The sequence below is a fragment of the Tenebrio molitor genome, chromosome 3, assembly GCF_963966145.1.
Source record: "Tenebrio molitor chromosome 3, icTenMoli1.1, whole genome shotgun sequence".
Classification (NCBI taxonomy): Eukaryota; Metazoa; Arthropoda; class Insecta; order Coleoptera; family Tenebrionidae; genus Tenebrio; species Tenebrio molitor.
Window position 1 is genome coordinate 9,593,882 of NC_091048.1, and position 19,051 is coordinate 9,612,932.

The following is a 19,051-nucleotide window of genomic DNA, read 5'->3' on the forward strand; positions in this document are numbered from 1 at the left end:
TTACGCTTCGCCTCGGCAATTTAAAAACACCGCGCACCTAAAAGTAAACTTTCGCAGCTTGTAATGTAAATAACTATTAGATTATTTGAATTAATCCTTTTGGACGTTTCATAGTCACCTAAATCCTTTAATTTTACGAACTATTTTAGGTACCTCTATTTGTTTTATAATAATAACTCCTTAAGATTGTGCTGAAATCTTACCTACGAGGTTGTAAGACAACGTAGAAAACTAAAAGCAATTTAAAAAAATTGTAGCTAAAAAAATAAATGTCATTTTATTTTTTGACATAGAATTTTTTAAATATTTTTTCCGAGTTCTGCATGAAGTCAGTAGCTCGTGGTTAAAATATCTGTACAACTTTGAATAACACCCTGTATGTCTAACATCTCGTACAATCTTAATCTTGCATTTACAGCTGTAAATGCTGCATTGGTATTCAAATCATTTTCTACACAGTAATCTTTATACTTATAATTAAATTGTTATCATTTATGGAAAGTAACAAATTATAGAAATCTTGAAACTCGAAAAAATACTATTTGTTGCTTTCAGTATCCTGTCCTGCCCCTGTTAAAAACCGAGACTTCGTTTTGCAAAGATCCTGGCTGGACTTGGGTGATGAAAAACTCATTCTCAACCATTCAATCAACCACAAGGACTATCCACCACGGAAAGGTTTCATAAGGTACACAACAAAAATCGGGTCAGGTCTGAATTATTACGAAAAATTTTACAGAGCAATTTCACATTTGACAGGATTTGTGGTTAGACCAACAGGGAATGGTTGTTTTCTAGGGTACGTTTCGCAAACCGACCCCAGGGGTAAACTACCGATTTGGCTGGTCAATAAAATCACGCAAAAATTTGCACCGAAAGTAGTGAAGCAATTAAAAAAGGCAGCTGAAGGTTACGAGTGTTGGAAAGAATCACAGCGTGAGCCGTTAAGAAAGCCCTGGATTTTTCCCGAACTTACCCTAGGTGCTCCTAAGATATCAACTAGTGACGTAAGAATGTCTTGTAGACGCAAATTCAGATTGAAATTTGTTGTTTTTACAGTGCGTGCCAAGTATTTCGTCGATGACGACTTTAGATGACGACGAGTCCGAATAACGTAATCCAACGCTTGTTATAAAACGGTTAATAAAAATGTGGATATTTTAGAAATCAAATGTTTTAATCATCAGGCGGGTAACTAGAATTTAGACGAATATGTATTATACAATTTCTAGTATTTGAATAGTATTAACACGTTTCAAAGAACGTGGATTTGTAGTTCTAGTCTGTTGTTAATATATTGTTGAGTAGGTATGTTAACTTAGGTATGTAAGTAGAAATCAAACTTCTAAATATTGCACACAATTACTTATGGCCTACTTAGATTTGATTTTAAACGATGGCTTCAGGAGAGTGCAACTGCAGCTCCTGCACTCTTCAGTAGAAATTTTTTATAAACTTCTTTAATTTAATCTTCTGTTACTCACTCTTATTTAATATACAGGTCATTATAAATGATTGTCCCATCGAAGTTGACATTGAAAACCCACACAAATTTTGGATGTGCCGCCAGCCTCGTTACGTTAGACAAACTATAGTATATTTTTCCTGGTAGACGACCTCCCTATTGGTTAGTGGAATAGAGTAACCAATAGGGAGGTCGCATTTCGTTGCAGCATTTTGTAAATACCAGGAAAAATAGACTATAATAGACAGATTTCCACTACCGGCGGTAGCGCCACTTGTCGGCGATACTAGTCTCACTCATGTTATGAGGCTTGCGGCACATTCAACTACATACTTCACCAACGCCTACTGCTATGGGACAATCATTTATAATGACCCTGTACATATATTATTCGCAAATATGCGAGCCTAAGAAACGAATTTATCTTTTAAAAAATGATCACATGAGTGAGATAAGAAAAGGTTCTAGTTAATTTTATATCTTAAATTAAACGATAAGTATCCGATTAATTCATGCTGAACACACATCACATGATCACCTTTTTTGAAATCTTTATATCTGTACATAAATATTTTGGGCTTATGTGGTTGTATTTCTATCTCTCAGATAAGCGAAATCTATTAACAATATCACTTCTTCTGTAAAATACAGAATAAAAACACCCATCAATTAGGGATCAACATTTTTAAACGAACGAAACACACTACTTATCGTATGTCACCAAACTATTCTATTCTTATTATGTCTCGTCAACGGTCAGTCGCTGTTATTTCAGCAACATGGTGAATAGTGATAATTTTGTGATTTTCAAATGAATTTGACTTGTCTTTGCAATACCAAAACTATAAATAAAAAATAGAGATTTTTGTATCATCCAAAGGTTTAAAAAGAATTCTTTTTATTTACTTATACAGGGTGAGCAACAATAACTGTTTCAGTTGGCTATAAAAAATTTTACATGAAATTTTCAAGACTGAATTGTACCTATTTCGGTTTGTTTTATTGACACCATTGACAGCTGGTATACATTTCATATTTAAACGTCTTGGTTTTTGTATTCTTTTATTAATAAAATGGTTTTCTCGTTGGAACATGACATAAAAGTTACCAAAAGTCACCAGAATTTATTGCCAACTCAATCAGTAATTGTTGTTCACACGGTAGTATACTATACAGACTGATTCACATAACTTTCCGACCATAACGAAAGTTAAATGCAGCCAGTAATATACGTTATTCAGTGATAACTTGATAACTCTATTTACTATGAAATCTGGACACTCCTGGCATTATTGACAATCACTTGACAGTTCCATTTTGTATAATTCTGAAATAATTTTTGGTAATTAAAATGTCCTCCAATGACGAAAGGATCGATCTGATATTGATAAATAATGAGTCAGTTTCTTAAATAAAAAATTTAAAATTTTTACAACTGAGACTTTCGTGAGGGATGGCCAAACCATACAAAAGATTAAAATAATGTATGTTTTTGGATCAAGTTATGAATGAAAAACATATTGCTGGCTGTATTTAAATTTCGTTTGGGGTCGGAAAGTTATGTGAATCAGTCTGTATAGTATAAACAAATACATATAACAATAAACATTCCGTATACTGTTTAATTTACTCAAGCATAGATTATAACTGCATAAGGCAGGTCAGTTATACAATAAAATATAATGTTGTTCTTATTGAAGAAGTTATAAATAAACATTTCTTAACATAAGTTTATGTTTTATCCCACCTTCGATCCTTTACAATCATGTAAATGCAATTTTTTTTTTTTGAACGCATTTCCTATACATACAATGATTTCCGAAGTATTTTAGTACCTAAGGATTTTTGTAAATGCTATACAGGCTGGCTTTGAAAGTTGTGGAGATATTTTAACCAGTGATAGAACTTCACAATAGGTAACGATTGAGCCGTTTTTCAAAAAAAGTTTGGGAGCTGCTGAATTTTATGAAAAAATGGGTCAAAAAAAATCAGAGTAGACTTTGTTGAAATTTAATTCAAAATTAGGTCACCGACCTGGAGAAAACTGATATGGTTTTGATTATGGTAAATCTACGGTGAAAGGTTTCTTCAAAGAATACTTTCCAAGGCACGAACCCTTGTAAACGTTGTGTAGCATCTTCGCGATTTCGGGCGTTTCGAAATGAATAAGCACAGTCTTGGCGGCCAAGGAGAAGGTCGCAATCTAGTTGCAGAGGAACAATTTCTTCGCGATATCCATAACGTGTGGGTTGGGATTGTCGAAAATCACCTCGTAGCTCCGTATGTGTTACCTCGCCGTTTGAATGGAGACGGTTATCTTAAATTTTGAAACGAAGTTTTGCCAGAATTACTCGAGGAAATCCCTCTGGCAATTCGAGGAGAAATGTGGTAACTTCACGATGATGCACTGCCTCATTACTTTCAAGAGATCAAGAGAAGATCCCATTTTAGTTGCATAAGAGGAAATTCTTCACGAAATTGAAAATCAGCCAGGAACCCATACGCAGGAAATCTGGGAGTTTCTCCAGTTTGTAGTTTGGCGCACTTCCAAAATCTTCAGGCATTAAACCCAGGGGACCTATCATTGATGTTTCATTTTATGGTTTTACTTTATTCACAATTACAGCCTTTTTACTTGTTTTTTGAATTAGTTGCAGGCAGTATTTTATAAATTTTATCGAAAATTCATGATGAAACTCAAAAAACTTAAGGATGAACTGGAGTAACAATCTCAGCAAAAAGTTGCGGAATTCTTATAATGCTATGAAACGTTTATTACGAGAAATCAATATTTGAAAAAACAGTTTTTAATTTTTGGAAACGAATTGTAATGAGTTGCAAGTAAATTTTGTGTTTATTTTCTTGATATTTAGATAATTACTTACATGTGATTTTACAATCTTTTGACTAAGACTGTATGTGAAAGTAAACAAAAGCACACTGAATTTCAATTTTCATTGATTTCTGTTAAAGTTCTTAACGTAATTGTAGTAAAACGTGCTATATGAGTGTAATGTTGCATACCGACGTCAATTATATGCATTTTGTTCACTTTTATTGAAATTAAAACAGATACATAACCTCAAAAACCGTGTTTTTCCACATATAATTAGCGATTACATGGAAAATCCTCGACCAACTTTTTTTGTAAATTCATTAGAAAATTCTACGATATCGATACTTTATGCGTGAAAAATTTAAGAAAAATTGGCCATTTTGAAATATGTTTTTTATTACTTTTTATGCGACCATTGCTCGATTTCTCATAAGAACACGTGTAAAATATCTCGAAACTTTAGAAGGTAATAACTTTAAAATTCCTCGATCAAATTTTTTTAAATTTGGCACAGTACTTCAGAATGGATGAAAGGACTATTGTACCAATTTTAAGCAATTTTCGCCATTTTTCAATGTTACTCCAGTTCATCCTTAAACGATAAAAGTCAAACATAACCTCGAATGACATGAAAACTTGATTTTTTTAGGTTGGTCGTAAGTCAAAACTGCCCGCCAAATTTGAAATTTTTCAGCGTTTCCCAAACAAAGTGATTCCGTTTATTCTCTTATAAACCATTAACATTTGTATAAGGCAAGTTGGGTCATTTTATTTTGTCTTCTTTTAACACGTACTACCTCAGGTTAAAATATCTGCACGACTTTCAAAATCAGACTGTATGTTATATCTAAATATTATCGTGTCAAAGAGTACCAAGAGTGTTAATTATGTCTACATCGTGTAGTAGTACTGATGAATCAAGTAATGCTTTTAGTAGAAATCAAATAAGGGTTGTAGCAGCTATTCATGAAATTTCAAGGTAAATATATTATTTTTTGCTCCGAATAACATACACTATTTTTCCTCAAACTTTCATAACAAATTATTTAAGAAATGTTAAGAAACCAGACAAAAGATTGGGTAGGCTGATAAATTAATATAGCTTGTTTTGGAAAGCGTTACTACTCGTATGACTATGACTAGTATAAACAACGCTGTGAACAAAATCGGAAATTCCTTTTTATAATCATCCGTTTTAATTTGGATAGATTTTGAAAATACGTTTTGCAATTACATACGAGTATGTAAAGTTTCTTGATTAAACCTTATTTATTCACTTCAGCTTTCAATATGTCAGATTTAGAAACGAATTTGTTAAAATTTGAGTTAGGAATTTCAAATGATTTACAAAAGCCAGATAGTTTATTCGTCAGCGGAGATAATAACTTTACAGCCGCTCCTCAGCGGAGATAATAACTTTACACCCGCTGGTCAGCTCGTCAGATGCCATAACAATGAAGTGACACTTTAGCATTATCAATCCGGCAGTATAATGTCATATTTTACAGACGTTTGAAGAAAAACAAATTGTTCCCTGTTTCAGTATAACTACAGATACAAAACAGCCTAAATATGTAAACTGGAGAGCAATGTTAAAGTTTTGTTCCTTAAGAGAGCATTGGCAGAGAATAATGACTAATGACTAATGAGAATGACTAATGAGGTAGTTGCTCCATGGATTGGCCGCAATTACCACGAAATGCCACTCACTTATTTTGGCTGGTGATTTGATGTAAATTTTGCGGATGAAAAATCAGAGCTACTTGTAAAATTTCTTTTTGCTGAATTTAATTTAACTATAACTGTAGCAGTGTCGACGACAAAGTTTCACACAACAATTGATCCAGTTTTTTCAAGATTTATTAACAAAATAATATCCCAGACATTTATTTCATATTTCAGTTATCACAAATAAATAGAAGGTGATGATTAGATTAGATTTTTTTTTGTTTCAATATACAATTTATTAAAAATGTAAATAAATGTTTCTTCATTAACTGCTTGTATGTTATATATATATATTTTCATCTAAATTATAAATAATGAGTTTATATACAGGCTGTCTCACCTAAGACTTTCGAGCCTAATATCTCGGTTTTTTGACAACGGATTTTTATGAAATTTAAAATGCGGGTATTTTAGACGGTGAAGAAGAGAGATTAGAAAAATAAACGTCAAATGTCACAAGCGTTTGTGCGAAGAAGGGTGACCAAAATTCGGCGATACTGCGCATTTGTTTCATACAGTTCCGCTACACAAAATGCATATTATCTGCATACTCCTCGATAGAATATTCGGAAATTGTATACGATTGTAATCTTCGCACGTAACAGATAAAAGATAGATTAAGTCAAAGAGTAGACTCTGACAGTAGTAAATTTCGAATCGTTACCAAGCAATCATTTTAATAATAAAATAAAAACATTTTATTTTGGTGTCCCAAAAAAAAAAGACGAGTCCATAGCTCCCTTATTTATCGGAGGATTTTAATTTATCTATACACCAAATTAAATGGTTAAAGCTCCAAGGGGTTCAAGATTAAACTATCTTTTTTTTCAAATGCGAATACATATTTATTTTTTTTAGTAATACTGATAGAGATTTTTATTCTGAAAACAACAATGTATCACAAGTATAACCTCAAATAAGAAAAAATAAAAAAAAATTACACTTTTGAAACAAATGACGAGCACCAAGCGAGAAGCTATCAAAATACATTGCGTTACAATTTAGGTTAGCTGAAAAAACAAATAACCAATAATAACACAAGGGATTGCGCAAGGATGCCGCCAATGTTTAGCGCAAAATGGAGGGCAATTCGAGCATAGGCGATGGTAGCGTTTTTTTGTATTTCTGGTATGTAAGTACATACAGGGTGTTTCTGAAATACGTGTGTTAATTTTAACCAGTGAAAGAACTCGCCAATTTATGAAACTTTTCTCTATAACATTTTGTAAAATTCGTAAAAGTATTCCAAGATTTTTTGCCCCACAATTTTTACCAAACGAGTCGTTTTGTGTGACTAACTAGTTTCTATTTTTTGTAACCATGAGAATCTAAATTTTGATTATTTTTTTTTCTATAACAATGGAACTTTTTAACAAAGCTCTGTTTCTATCACAACAGAAAATTTTTGCCCTTACCCGTAGGCGGGTACACACTTTGAGAGTTAATTTATTCCAAATTTTAAATCAATTTGTATTGCTTTTCCGTAAAAATGTTATAGACAAAAGTTCCATGATTTGGCGCGTTCTTCCACTGGTTAAAATTAACACACGTATTTCAGAAACACCCTGTATATACTTGTCATACACTGTTGTTTTCAGAATAAAAATCTCTATCAGAATTACTAAAAAAATTATGTGTTCGTATTTGAAAAAAACATACTTTGACAGTTTAGCCTTGGGGCTATACCTTAATTTATTAGGCCCTTTTGTAGCCTATTCACAATCATTTAATTTGGTGTAGGTACAGATAATAATTAAAATCCTCCGATAAATAAAGGAGTTATGGACTCGTCTTCTTTTTTGGGGACACCTGTACTGGGTGCCCCAAAATTCGCGGAACAACTCAATGGGGCAATGTCAACTCATGTTAGAAAATAATGAGAAAAATAATAATTAAAAAATTCTATACCTCTTAAATTTGAAGATATGGGGGCTCAAAAGGTGCAGCTTTGATCTCATTTATTTTAAATATGAAAAAAGATTTTGACTATTTATCTTTTACTAGCCAGTGGCATAATAATTCTGCACGATTGGTTTGCAATTATTTTTTTCATTACTTCCAGCATTTCCAAATACATATAAAGTCCATTCAAAAATCAAAAAACCACCAACGTCGCATTTTCCTCGATAATTACTATCGGCAACGCTGTCTAGTGTAAAATTTGGTGAGACTTGTAATTTTGAGGTTAAATCTTTATTAAGTGTCATGTTTTTCTGGGCATGTTTAAGTAACAATAATAAGAATCAATAAATAAATGAAACGTGCTGCTAATAAAACAATATGAACGAAATTCAAAGCAATTGAATTTTATTTTGAATCAAATAAATGTCATAATTTATAGTTACCAACATAGTATGAAAAAATATCTACCTAGGGTCTTTTAAATTTTACCAACCTAAAGCAACAGGTGGTGGTTTTTTGATTTTTGAACGGACTTTAGTCGTTTTCAACGACATCCGTGCTGTCAGTGTCATTTTTAATATGTTGGTGCAGATTGTACATACTAATTCATAACCAGGATTCAGAGTATAAGCAAATCCTAGTTAAAAAAATGTCAAACAAGAAACTGAGGTTATGGTAAAAGAAAATTGCTATTTCGTCAAACATCAACATCAAATAGTAAAATTCAGTCTTCAACATGGTGTAAAACATGGTTAAACTAGGTCACCCCCGGAATCCAAATCAGATTACATGTTTTCTTTCATTTGTTTGAAATTATAGAAAATAATTTGAATTTGTCAATTTGCCGCGTCAAGCTAAATTGCCAGATTAGGAAATTCGAAATTACTAAAGTGAAACAGCAAGTAATGCCAACATAGTGTCATAGTGACAGCACGGATGTTACTGAAAACGACTGTAGTAATTTTATGTCCGATTTACCACAAATAACGTACGGCAACATGGCTCTGATTTTTCTCTCTCATTTCCATGGATACAACAAAAATGAAATATTTGCAGACTATTGGGATACAGAATGTTTTTTTTTTTAATGTTGCCACATTTAGGGCCGGTTTTTCAATCGATGATTAACATTTTGATTAGCTAATCGTTAGTTCTTGATTAATTTCAAATTAATCATGGATAGTGTTTTTCAAACCAAAATTCAATTATGATTAACTAACTAAAAATTAATCGCAAGTTTGTTACGTTGGTATTAACTTTTCTGATGCTTTTCTGTCAAATCTGACAACTTGGTGGTTTGTGATTTGTGACAATTTGACAATTTCAAATTTGTAATTGTGGTTCATGGTAATTTTAATTAAAAACCATTTCTTGGATAAGTAAATGTATTAAACATGTAGGATTTATCAAAATGAAAGATCATTTTGTATAATCCATGTAATACCCCAAGTCAGTAAAATCAAAGCTTATACAGTGTGGAATAAAATGATTTACATCTAGTTACCTTTGCATTACCCTTGTAAAAATACGAAATGCCGCTCTACAAAAAAAAGAAAGCCTAACCTCAAAATATTACAAAATTCCAAATGTGATTTATTGCGAAGGGATGATATAAAGGCAAAGTAGAGATTGAAATTAAAAAGGAGCTAACAAAAGCAAGTCACAGCTAGTGTTGAAAGTGGCCACCAACGTTTGTTAATTCAATTTTGTAAATTGTAACAGTTGTCAATTCGCCTCAAAATTAGTTGCTTTTGAGTCTGCGATTTTATGCAACGGATCATTCGTGGTTGGAGAGTTTTGTGGTGCACACAAATCTCCAGCCAGTGAAACTGTTTTGTGCTTTTTATTTTTTTCAATTTTCAACAATATGCTTATTTTGTGCTACTAGGCTCACAAACAATTGCTCTTCCTCTTCAGAGAAACTGCCAGATCGCTTAGCTGAATTACTCACACTTGTACTCGCCATGCTAACTACAAAATGATCTTTCATTTTGATAAATCCTACATCTTTAATACATTTACTTATCCAAGAAATGGTTTTTAACTAAAATTACCATAAACCAAAATTACAAATTTGAAATTATCACAAATCACAAACCGCCAAGTTGTCATATTTGACAGAAAAGCATCAGAAAAGTTAATACCAACGTAACAAACTTTCGATTAGTTTTTAGTTAATCATATTGAATTTTGGTTTGAAAAACACTATCCATGATTAATTTGAAATGAATCAAGAAGTAACGATTAGCTAATCAAAGTGTTAATTATCGATTGAAAAACCGGCCCTTAGTGTAACAAAGAGGTCCATATCTTCGACAAAAAAGAAGATTAATTTTTTTAAACACTTTTACCTGATATTTTAATGACTACTTAACAACGTACTGCTAAATTGTTCCGCGAATTTTGGGGCACCCAGTATAAGATTTTTTCTTGCATAAAGCAATATTTTAGCAGTCCCAAAACAGCAGGCAACAATTTTATTTTCAGAAAACGGCTTAATTTATCCAAAAACGGTATAAAGGTGTTCGATCACATTTTCCCTGATAAACTCACCCTAAACTTCTTGGGAGACCATTTCCTAACACCCTGTATACATATTTATTTATTTTTTAAACTTATAAAGCAATGCAACAAGTACAAATTGATGGAAGGGAATTTATTGAGGCCTGCGCGATCATCCGATTTCACTCCAATAAACTTTTGCAGAGTTTTTTTTTTTCAAAAGCTAAGTTGACTTCAATCCACCAACTACCACTCCACTGAAAGAAAGGATCCGGGATAAAATAAGAACAATCTAGCCAAAAGTGTCTATATAACGTTCGTACTGAGTTCTGAAAACATTACCGAACTGTCAAGAGGAAAATGGTAATCAGTTTGGAATTTTCCTTTAATTGTTTGTTTGTGTTGGGAAAATATTTTCTAGTTTCAGAAATGTGAATTTTGCATTTTCCTTTAGTTTGTTAACATCAAAATTACTTTGCTGATATTGAAAAGTCGAAATTCAGCCATGACTATTAATTTCTTTTTAAAGAATTTAAGATAAACCATACCTAATGTTTTGTCATCCAAGCGTTAAAAAAAATCTAGAAATTTGAATTATGCATTCAGTGGCGTACGGATCCGAAACCAAGTTTCAATTAACGTATCAACTTTATACCTATTCAAGTCAATTGCTTTTGTGATACAAAATGTTAAATATTTTCAATGAACAACAGTAATTGCACGTTTATATTTTGATTTTGTAAAGTATTGTTTAACTGAGTGAATCTTTTTATATTTTCCTGTGCTATGAGTAGGTAAGTATGTATAATGCCGTTCACGATTATTTTAAACACGCAGGAGGCCGCGATATTTTTTTGTTAGATTAGCGTCAGGTCCTGTCATATGATGTTCCGTTTTTAAATATTCGCATTGTTGTCAATTCCGTCATTAATTTAGTTAATAAGAATTTACCCAGAACTGCCCTACAAATATGTATGTTTCGTTTCAATTACAATTTTACGATTATTGTTCCTAATGCGTTCAATTATTTAAAAAAATGTAACAACTTAGGAGCAGTGTTCGGTTGAATTATAACCTAAAATAGATTTATTAAGACAAATCACAATACTGCCAACTAAAATGTCAGATTTTCATAGATAGTCCGAATTTGAAATAATCGTGAATAGTTTATACTTGTACTGACTAAGTGGGAGATTCACGAAACTTTGCAAATTTACAAATCGTTAACGAAACGGCAAATACAATGCTTCAACAATGACGGTGGTCATGGTTTTGAATTTGCAACGCCTTATCGAACCTTACCGAGTTTCGTGAATGACCGACACTCGTATATCTATTTAATCAACAGTTGATCTTTCAGCAATCGGTTTATAGAACTAACTTTAGGTTAAAAGCACATATTCACATTATTACAAAAAATCATATTTGTATTTACGAAAACTGACATGTCTTTTATAACCTGAAACAAATAATAATGTATAAATTGTCCATTAGTTGTTTTCTAAAATGTACTTTAGTTTTATAAACTGATTCGTTAATTTTGTGATTTTTATCATCAGTAAGCACTGTGAGCGAATACTACATACATTTTGGGTAGTATGCATAAGAATAAGCATTTGCTTATACTATATATTTGTCTTTTTCTATCTAATAGAGTCCATGTATTTCTATTTCTCACTAATACAAGTAAAAGCATTTGCTAATGGTTTATGCATATGACCCATTATGTTGTCCTGTGAATGATTTAGATTTACTACTCTAATAGTAGTTTTTTTCTCACAAGTGGGCCATTCTTCAACGCGAGTGAAACGAGCGTTTTAAAGGCCCACTCGTACCAAAAAAGGCCCAATTTACACACGAACGAGTCGAATACAACGTTTTTTTGTTCGACGAGCCCCTTAAAGGCTCCAAATCAGTTCACACAGGAGAAAATTCTCAAATTCTGGCAGTGTCGATAAAAAATAACTTTAAAACGACTAAATTCAACTTCCAATAAAACGTCAAATATTGAAATGTTCACAAAATAATCGCCTCATTTTCTTCTTCCTGTTCGGCATAAAAATCTTTGTAGACAATAAATATACAACTAAGAAGTAGAGTACATAAAAATTATATCTAACAATCTGTGTGTAACCTTGGACGTTATTAAATAATTTTGTGTTTTGATATGCACGAAACGTCTTGTCCTGTAATTTTATTAACATTCCACTTCAATGTGGAATAATAGATGCAATTTAAAGAGCCATTACAGTCGTAAATCGCAATTTGCTTAAAATTTATTTTAGGATGCTTTTGTAAGTTCATTTAGCTTCGTACAAAACACGCCACTGTGCGACGCTACGTATTGAACTGCAACAAAAAAATCTAAAAAAGTTTAACTATTACATATTTTAAACAAATAATTTTTGTCTTTCTCAATTTACTCAAAGAAACTAAATTTTTGTAAGATTTTTTTCACGTAAAGCTGAAAATAAAATCGTAATAGTCAAATATTACAAACCCCCGAGTATAACCTATTTAAAAATTTGTGTTTTAAACATCTTCAAATAAAACTAATTTGTATTTGCCATTTTTAGTAATTGATGCTTTGTCACGGGTTTAAAAATACTAACAGCTACATTAGATGGCAAATAATTCTCCTGCTCCACTTTTGTAAACAGAAGTTTTGGAATTATTTCAGTTAAATTAATGAAATTCTCTTTCGAGAGAATTGCCATTCAACGTGGAAACGCTGCAAGCATTCGGGGCACTTTTCCAGGTTCCGCATTATTATCGGAAATTTTTGTATTGTAAAACAAAAATGTTATGTACTATTGCGGGCAAAAAAAGTGGGACATCAAATTTCTGTCAGTTTTGAAAAATTCAATGTGGTTCAAGCTTTATTGTCATTTTTTTTTTGACACTATTTCATGTGACAGTTTAAAATTTTATTTTATACTCCTATTTTCCTTTTCCAAATGCCCTCTTCTTTTGATGAACGTAGATTTTGATTGGAACTTTGCATTAAATAAATATTCACTACGTGCTTACTTACAATTATTCCCTACAACCTATAATACTTAATGACAACGTCAATCAATTCAAAGTAGAGTTAGAATCAGATAAGGGTTATTTCACATTAAAAGTCAAGGCAATGACGTTGATGTCCAACTTTTTTTGCCCGCAATAGTACGTAAGTTAAAAATTTTATATAAGTATTATAATAACATAATACATAACATTTTAGTTTTACAATACAAAAATTTCCGCGTAAAGCTGAAAATAAAATCGTAATAGTCAAATATTACAAACCTATATCCTATTTGATGTGTTTTATGTTGAAGATGTTTAAAACACAAAATTGTACTTAAGTTGAATTATAAGCGACAATATTTCAGTTTTTAATTTTAGATTTATTCAACTATAAGTGGTTTAATTTTTTCCAATAAAATTTGTCATTTAAGTACAATGGCCGGCAATAAAAATTACCCATTATTTTTGTGTTACGTCAAAATCCAAATGTGTAATTAATGCTTTTTGATACTGACATTTAAATGATGGTTGGTTTTTTTTACCGGCCATTGTACATGAGTAGCTTTTGCAACGAATATTGTAATTTTCCAAAAGTAAAAGCTACAAATGTCTTAAATGACAAATTTTGCAGAAAAAATTAGACCCCGAATTGTATTCGACTTGACAATCTACCGACATTTTTTTTATCGAGTTGACGCATGTACGCAACCATTAGTACCAGCAATTATTTTAGTAAAGAATAATGTTGAATGTAATACTAATCACACCGGGACATTTTTTTAACTCTGAACATAGTCCATACTTATTCCCTATGTTCAATTTTAAAAAACACAGATCAATGCATTTGAGTTGCTATGCAACAAACTATACCGAACACCAGAGATTTTGAAATAATGTTAAAAATTGTTCGGATTGATGGAATTGGTCCATCATGTGTTGCATTGGAAATGTCACGCACATTTCTAATGCTCTGATTGGCACAGAATAACTGCATTATGTGTATTTCTTCTTCAAACAACTTGACCATTTTGTTAAACTGTCAAGTACTTATTTTCGTTACCTTGGTTACGTGATTACATACATGTATTGACCTGTGTTTTTTAAAACTGAACATAGGGAATAAGTATGGACTATGTTCAATGTTAAAAAAATGTCCCGGTATATTTAGGGCCTTGTTTGTTACACGTGTGTATCGATTTAATATTAATTTAATATAAATTTGACATTTCATTTTGATCTAATAAATTTGACGTTTGATTTTGACATAATTTTTTTCGCGGAAAAAATTTGCCCGTTGTTTTTTCACAGCGAAAAAACACTGCTCAGTGTTTTTTCACTTATAATTACACGAGAGCTTTTTTTTTGTCGAAGTAAACTTGACATTTCAATGCCTCTGAAAAAATTACGTCCGTCCGTAGGACGAGTAATTTTTTCTGACAATTTTTTGAGTTAATCCAATCAAAGTTTTGCCAGATCCTATAGTCCAATGAAATCCCGAAGCTGCAGGTATGGTCTAATGAAATCGCGAAGCTAGAGGGTTTTCAAAATTTTTGTCATAGCAACAGGTTTAATATGACAATCAAATAAAAAGTAAAAAATGTGTCTAAAATGAATGAACAGAAACGTTTTTATTCATGAAATAGTCCTCCAAATACTATTCGTGATAAAATTTTGTCTGGAAAAATTTTACGATTGATTTACTCGAGTTTGTTGCCAATTTATCTCGTGACATTGGTGAAAAACCACTCGACTAATGTCTCGTGATTTTTTAACAATGCCACTCGATAAATTGCTATACAATAAACTCACGTACAATCTGAAAAATTTTCCGACAAAATTTCACCATTTATTGTACATATTATACAGGTGTCCCTAAAAACAAAGACGAGTCCATAGCTCCCTTATTTATCGGAGGATTTTAATTATCTATACACCAAATTAAATGGTTGTGAATAGGCTACAAGATGGCCTACTAAATCCACGTATAAGGGTTTGAAGGTTAAACTGTTAAAAAAAATTTTCGAATGGGAACACATACTTTTTTTTAGAAATTCTGAAAGAGATTTTTATTCTGAAAACAACAAACTTTTGAAACAAATGACGAGCTCCAAGTGAGAAGCTATCAAAATGCATTGCGCGTGTAATAACGTGTAATAACGAAATTGTTAGTAAGAAAAATAAATGACAAATAATAACATAGGGCGCAAAGATGCCGCCAATGTTTAGCGCAAAATGGGGTGCATAGACGATAGTAGCGTTTTTTGACTTTTTTTTTTGTTATATAAGTGTATACTTGTGATTGTGATACATTGTTGTTTTCAGAATAAAAATCTCTATCAAAATTACTAAATAGTTATTTACATTAGAGTACGGGATGTGAATTTTCCCGCACGACAACTGGTTTCCGGCACGATGGCGCAGCGGAGTGCCTGATTAGTTGGAGGGCCGGAAAATACGTCCCGTACGACATTTGTATTAGACTTTTCGGCTGACCAAAATGTTAAATCTTTTAAAAATCAAGACTAATTTTATTGTAGAATTTGACATCGTCAATAAAGAATCGAATGCTGTGGAATCAATTCCTTGACGACCGTGACCGCTCATTTGTTTTATTCCTAACAAATTATTTGGCGGCTAAATTTTCACGGTCGTGCTTCAACATTTGATTTTAGTGTATTAATCGAGTGTCTAGTATATAATATAGAGCGAGTTAAATGTGACACCAGAGGCAGTACAACTAGCGGCAGGACTAAATTCTGAATTATTACCACAAAAATCGAAACAACGTTACATAGGACAATTTTTTCTCACGAAAGTATGTAATAACTATTCTTTAATTCACAAATTTTTAATAAACCATATTTTATTACAGACAGTTTTAGTAATAGGTGTTTGTGGTGCCTGTCTCCGAAAGGAGTTATAAACTGTGAAAATGGAAAATGTCAAGAGAAGATATTATATTGATAACTGACACAAAAACCAATATTTGTAGATCGTTTGCCATTACCAATCCAAACTGGGTTGAAACTGAAGAAATATATGGAAGTCAGGTTAAATTGGTATTAATAAAACAATTTCAAATAAAATTGACAAATATTTGAACCTTGATTGCCCTATGGACACAAGATTGAAGTTCCTAAAATGATTCGTGATGACTGATGGCCTTCCTTCAATATCAAAAACAAAATGTACTGTGTTGCAGCTACAGCTCAAACAATGGTGAGTTGTGTCACAAACTTCGATACAGTGCTTTAATCTACTTGAATTTTTAGCAGTTGCTTCCAATGTAACCATCCAACATTGAGAATTCCATCATCAGTACCGTAAGAGAAGCACCAGTACAACATATTGAGATTCAACCCAGAAGTAATAAAGCTGACAGTTACCAAATTGTTTCTGCATTGTTCTCTAAAGTGGAGAATTGTAACAATAATGTTTACAACTGTAATTTTACAAAATAAATTATGTTAATAATGTTGCAAATTATTAAAATGTCTTGTACTTAACCACTACTTCCTGGTGAAAACGAATCATCTTTCTTCAGGTGAATACAAGATTTTGGGGTTAGAATGTTTTGTTTATTTCTATTTTCCAGTTGCACTTTAGCACTAACAGCTTGTACTGGATAAAGTAGGTACACAAAACCATATATCAACTTCTGTGGTTTAGTTTTATTGTGCAATTTTGCAGATATTTATGACAATTGTCAAACTTTTTGACATATACAGCTGCCAACCCAATAGGTCGTATTTTCCCTGTTACGATTATTTTCTTTTTCGATCGATATAAATTAAACAAACACATTTATCGGAAAAATTATACAGGGAAATGTGTTTTTTTACACTAAATTAAAGTAACGCATGGACACTTTAATTTTAAAGTAACTGTGAAAAGAATAAATCAACGGTGTCCGCACATTTTTCCCGTACTCCACTAGATTTTTCCCACATTCCACTAGAAATTTTTGACATTGTACGGGAAATCGCACCTCCCTTGACCTAAAGTGTTAGGTAACGCTATATTTCCCAGATTGGGAGGCCGAAAAAAATATTTTCACAGTTTACCATTACCATTACCATTACCTTACATGAATTTATTAAGCCCTTTTGTAGCCTATTCACAACCATTTAATTTGGTGTATAAATAGTTAAGGATGAACTGGAGTAACAATCTCAGCAAAAAGTTGCGGAATTCTTATTATGCTATGAAACGTTTATTACGAGATATCAATATTTGAAAAAAAAGTTTTTAATTTTTGGAAACGAATTGTAATGAGTTGCAAGTAAATTTTGTGTTTATTTTCTTGATATTTAGATAATTACTTACATGTGATTTTACAATCTTTTGACTAAGACTGTACGTGAAAGTAAACAGAAGCACACTGAATTTCAATTTTCATTGATTTCTGTTAAAGTTCTTAACGTAACTGTAGTAAAACGTGCGATATGAGTGTAATGTTGCATACCGACGTCAATTATATGCATTTTGTTCACTTTTATTGAAATTAAAACAGATACATAACCTCAAAAACCGTGTTTTTCCACATATAATTAGCGATTACATGGAAAATCCTCGACCAACTTTTTTTGTAAATTCATTAGAAAATTCTACGATATCGATACTTTATGTGTGAAAAATTTAAGAAAAATTGGCCTTTTTGAAATATGTTTTTTATCAATTTTTATGCGACCATTGCTCGATTTCTCATAAGAACACGTGTAAAATATCCCGAAACTTTAAAAGGTAATAACTTTAAAATTCCTAGATCAATTTTTTTTAAATTTGGCACAGTACTTCAGAATGTATGAAAGGACTATTGCATCAATTTTAAGCAATTTTCGCCATTTTTCAATGTTACTCCAGTTCATCCTTAAAATCCTCCTATTAATAAGGGAGGACTCGTCATCTTTTTTGGGGACCCCTGTATATGACCAAATTACACTCTAAACTCTAACTATTTTATTTTGTTTACTATTCGGACATACACAATTTCATCTTTATTGATTTCCACATGATGAAACTAACGCCATTTTGTACAACATAAAAGAAAGACTAATTAATTGATGATGATTAATTGATGACCCCGAGGAACAAGAGGAAAATTCTCAAGACGAATTCCCGAATTCATAAACTCTGACAAATTCAGTTCATCTATATCGATCGATCCAGATCATTTGGATCCGTCTACATTACAAAGAGATCAAAAAGAGTAAAGCAGTAAACTTTTACTGCATCGTCGACTATGCCCACCGGGGACACTACGTAAAAAAAAACCGCACCCTATTGCTCTACCTCTGTGGTGGTGTGCAAAAAAATAAAAAGTACAAAAATAAAAGAAATTCTCGAATTCTACATGCTGTAACTACGAAACTATTGATCTGACAAAAAAAACATAAAAAACAAAAAATATAGAGAATTGTACGCTCTATATTTTATATGATAACTTAGATAGACATATCTTGCACGGATAATGAAATAATCGCAGAAATGTGATTTTCCACCCCTATTCTCCAGTATGGCGGGGCGAGCGGCAACCCCCCAAAGTCGCAAACTTGGCAACATTAATAATATGCCCAATAGAAAATATAGTTCTCCCAGAGCTGCAG

General features: G+C 32.0%; 1 protein-coding gene and 2 long non-coding RNA genes across 6 annotated transcripts in view; 2 read left to right on the forward strand and 1 right to left on the reverse strand.

Moving 5' to 3' along the window:
• The window catches only part of LOC138126280 (START domain-containing protein 10-like), a 33,739-nt gene extending 30,545 nt beyond the window's left edge, over nucleotides 1-3,194 (forward strand). For all 4 annotated transcript variants that reach the window (XM_069042004.1, XM_069042003.1, XM_069042001.1 and 1 more), the window contains exons 4-6: nucleotides 556-688; nucleotides 740-1,007; nucleotides 1,060-3,194. In XM_069042004.1, the coding sequence (XP_068898105.1) occupies nucleotides 556-688; nucleotides 740-1,007; nucleotides 1,060-1,113 (455 nt within the window). In that variant the 3' untranslated portion in view covers nucleotides 1,114-3,194. The remainder of the gene's footprint in view (nucleotides 1-555; nucleotides 689-739; nucleotides 1,008-1,059) is intronic.
• A 12,627-nt stretch (nucleotides 3,195-15,821) lies between these two features.
• On the forward strand, nucleotides 15,822-16,937 carry LOC138126286 (uncharacterized). Its single transcript, XR_011157730.1, has 2 exons — nucleotides 15,822-16,260; nucleotides 16,318-16,937. It is a non-coding gene; the product is annotated as an uncharacterized lncRNA (long non-coding RNA).
• On the reverse strand, nucleotides 16,355-17,130 carry LOC138126285 (uncharacterized). The gene is made up of 3 exons (XR_011157729.1): nucleotides 16,953-17,130; nucleotides 16,549-16,887; nucleotides 16,355-16,472 (listed from the first exon to the last, which is right to left on the reverse strand). It is a non-coding gene; the product is annotated as an uncharacterized lncRNA (long non-coding RNA).
• Nucleotides 17,131-19,051: the final 1,921 nt, after the last annotated feature.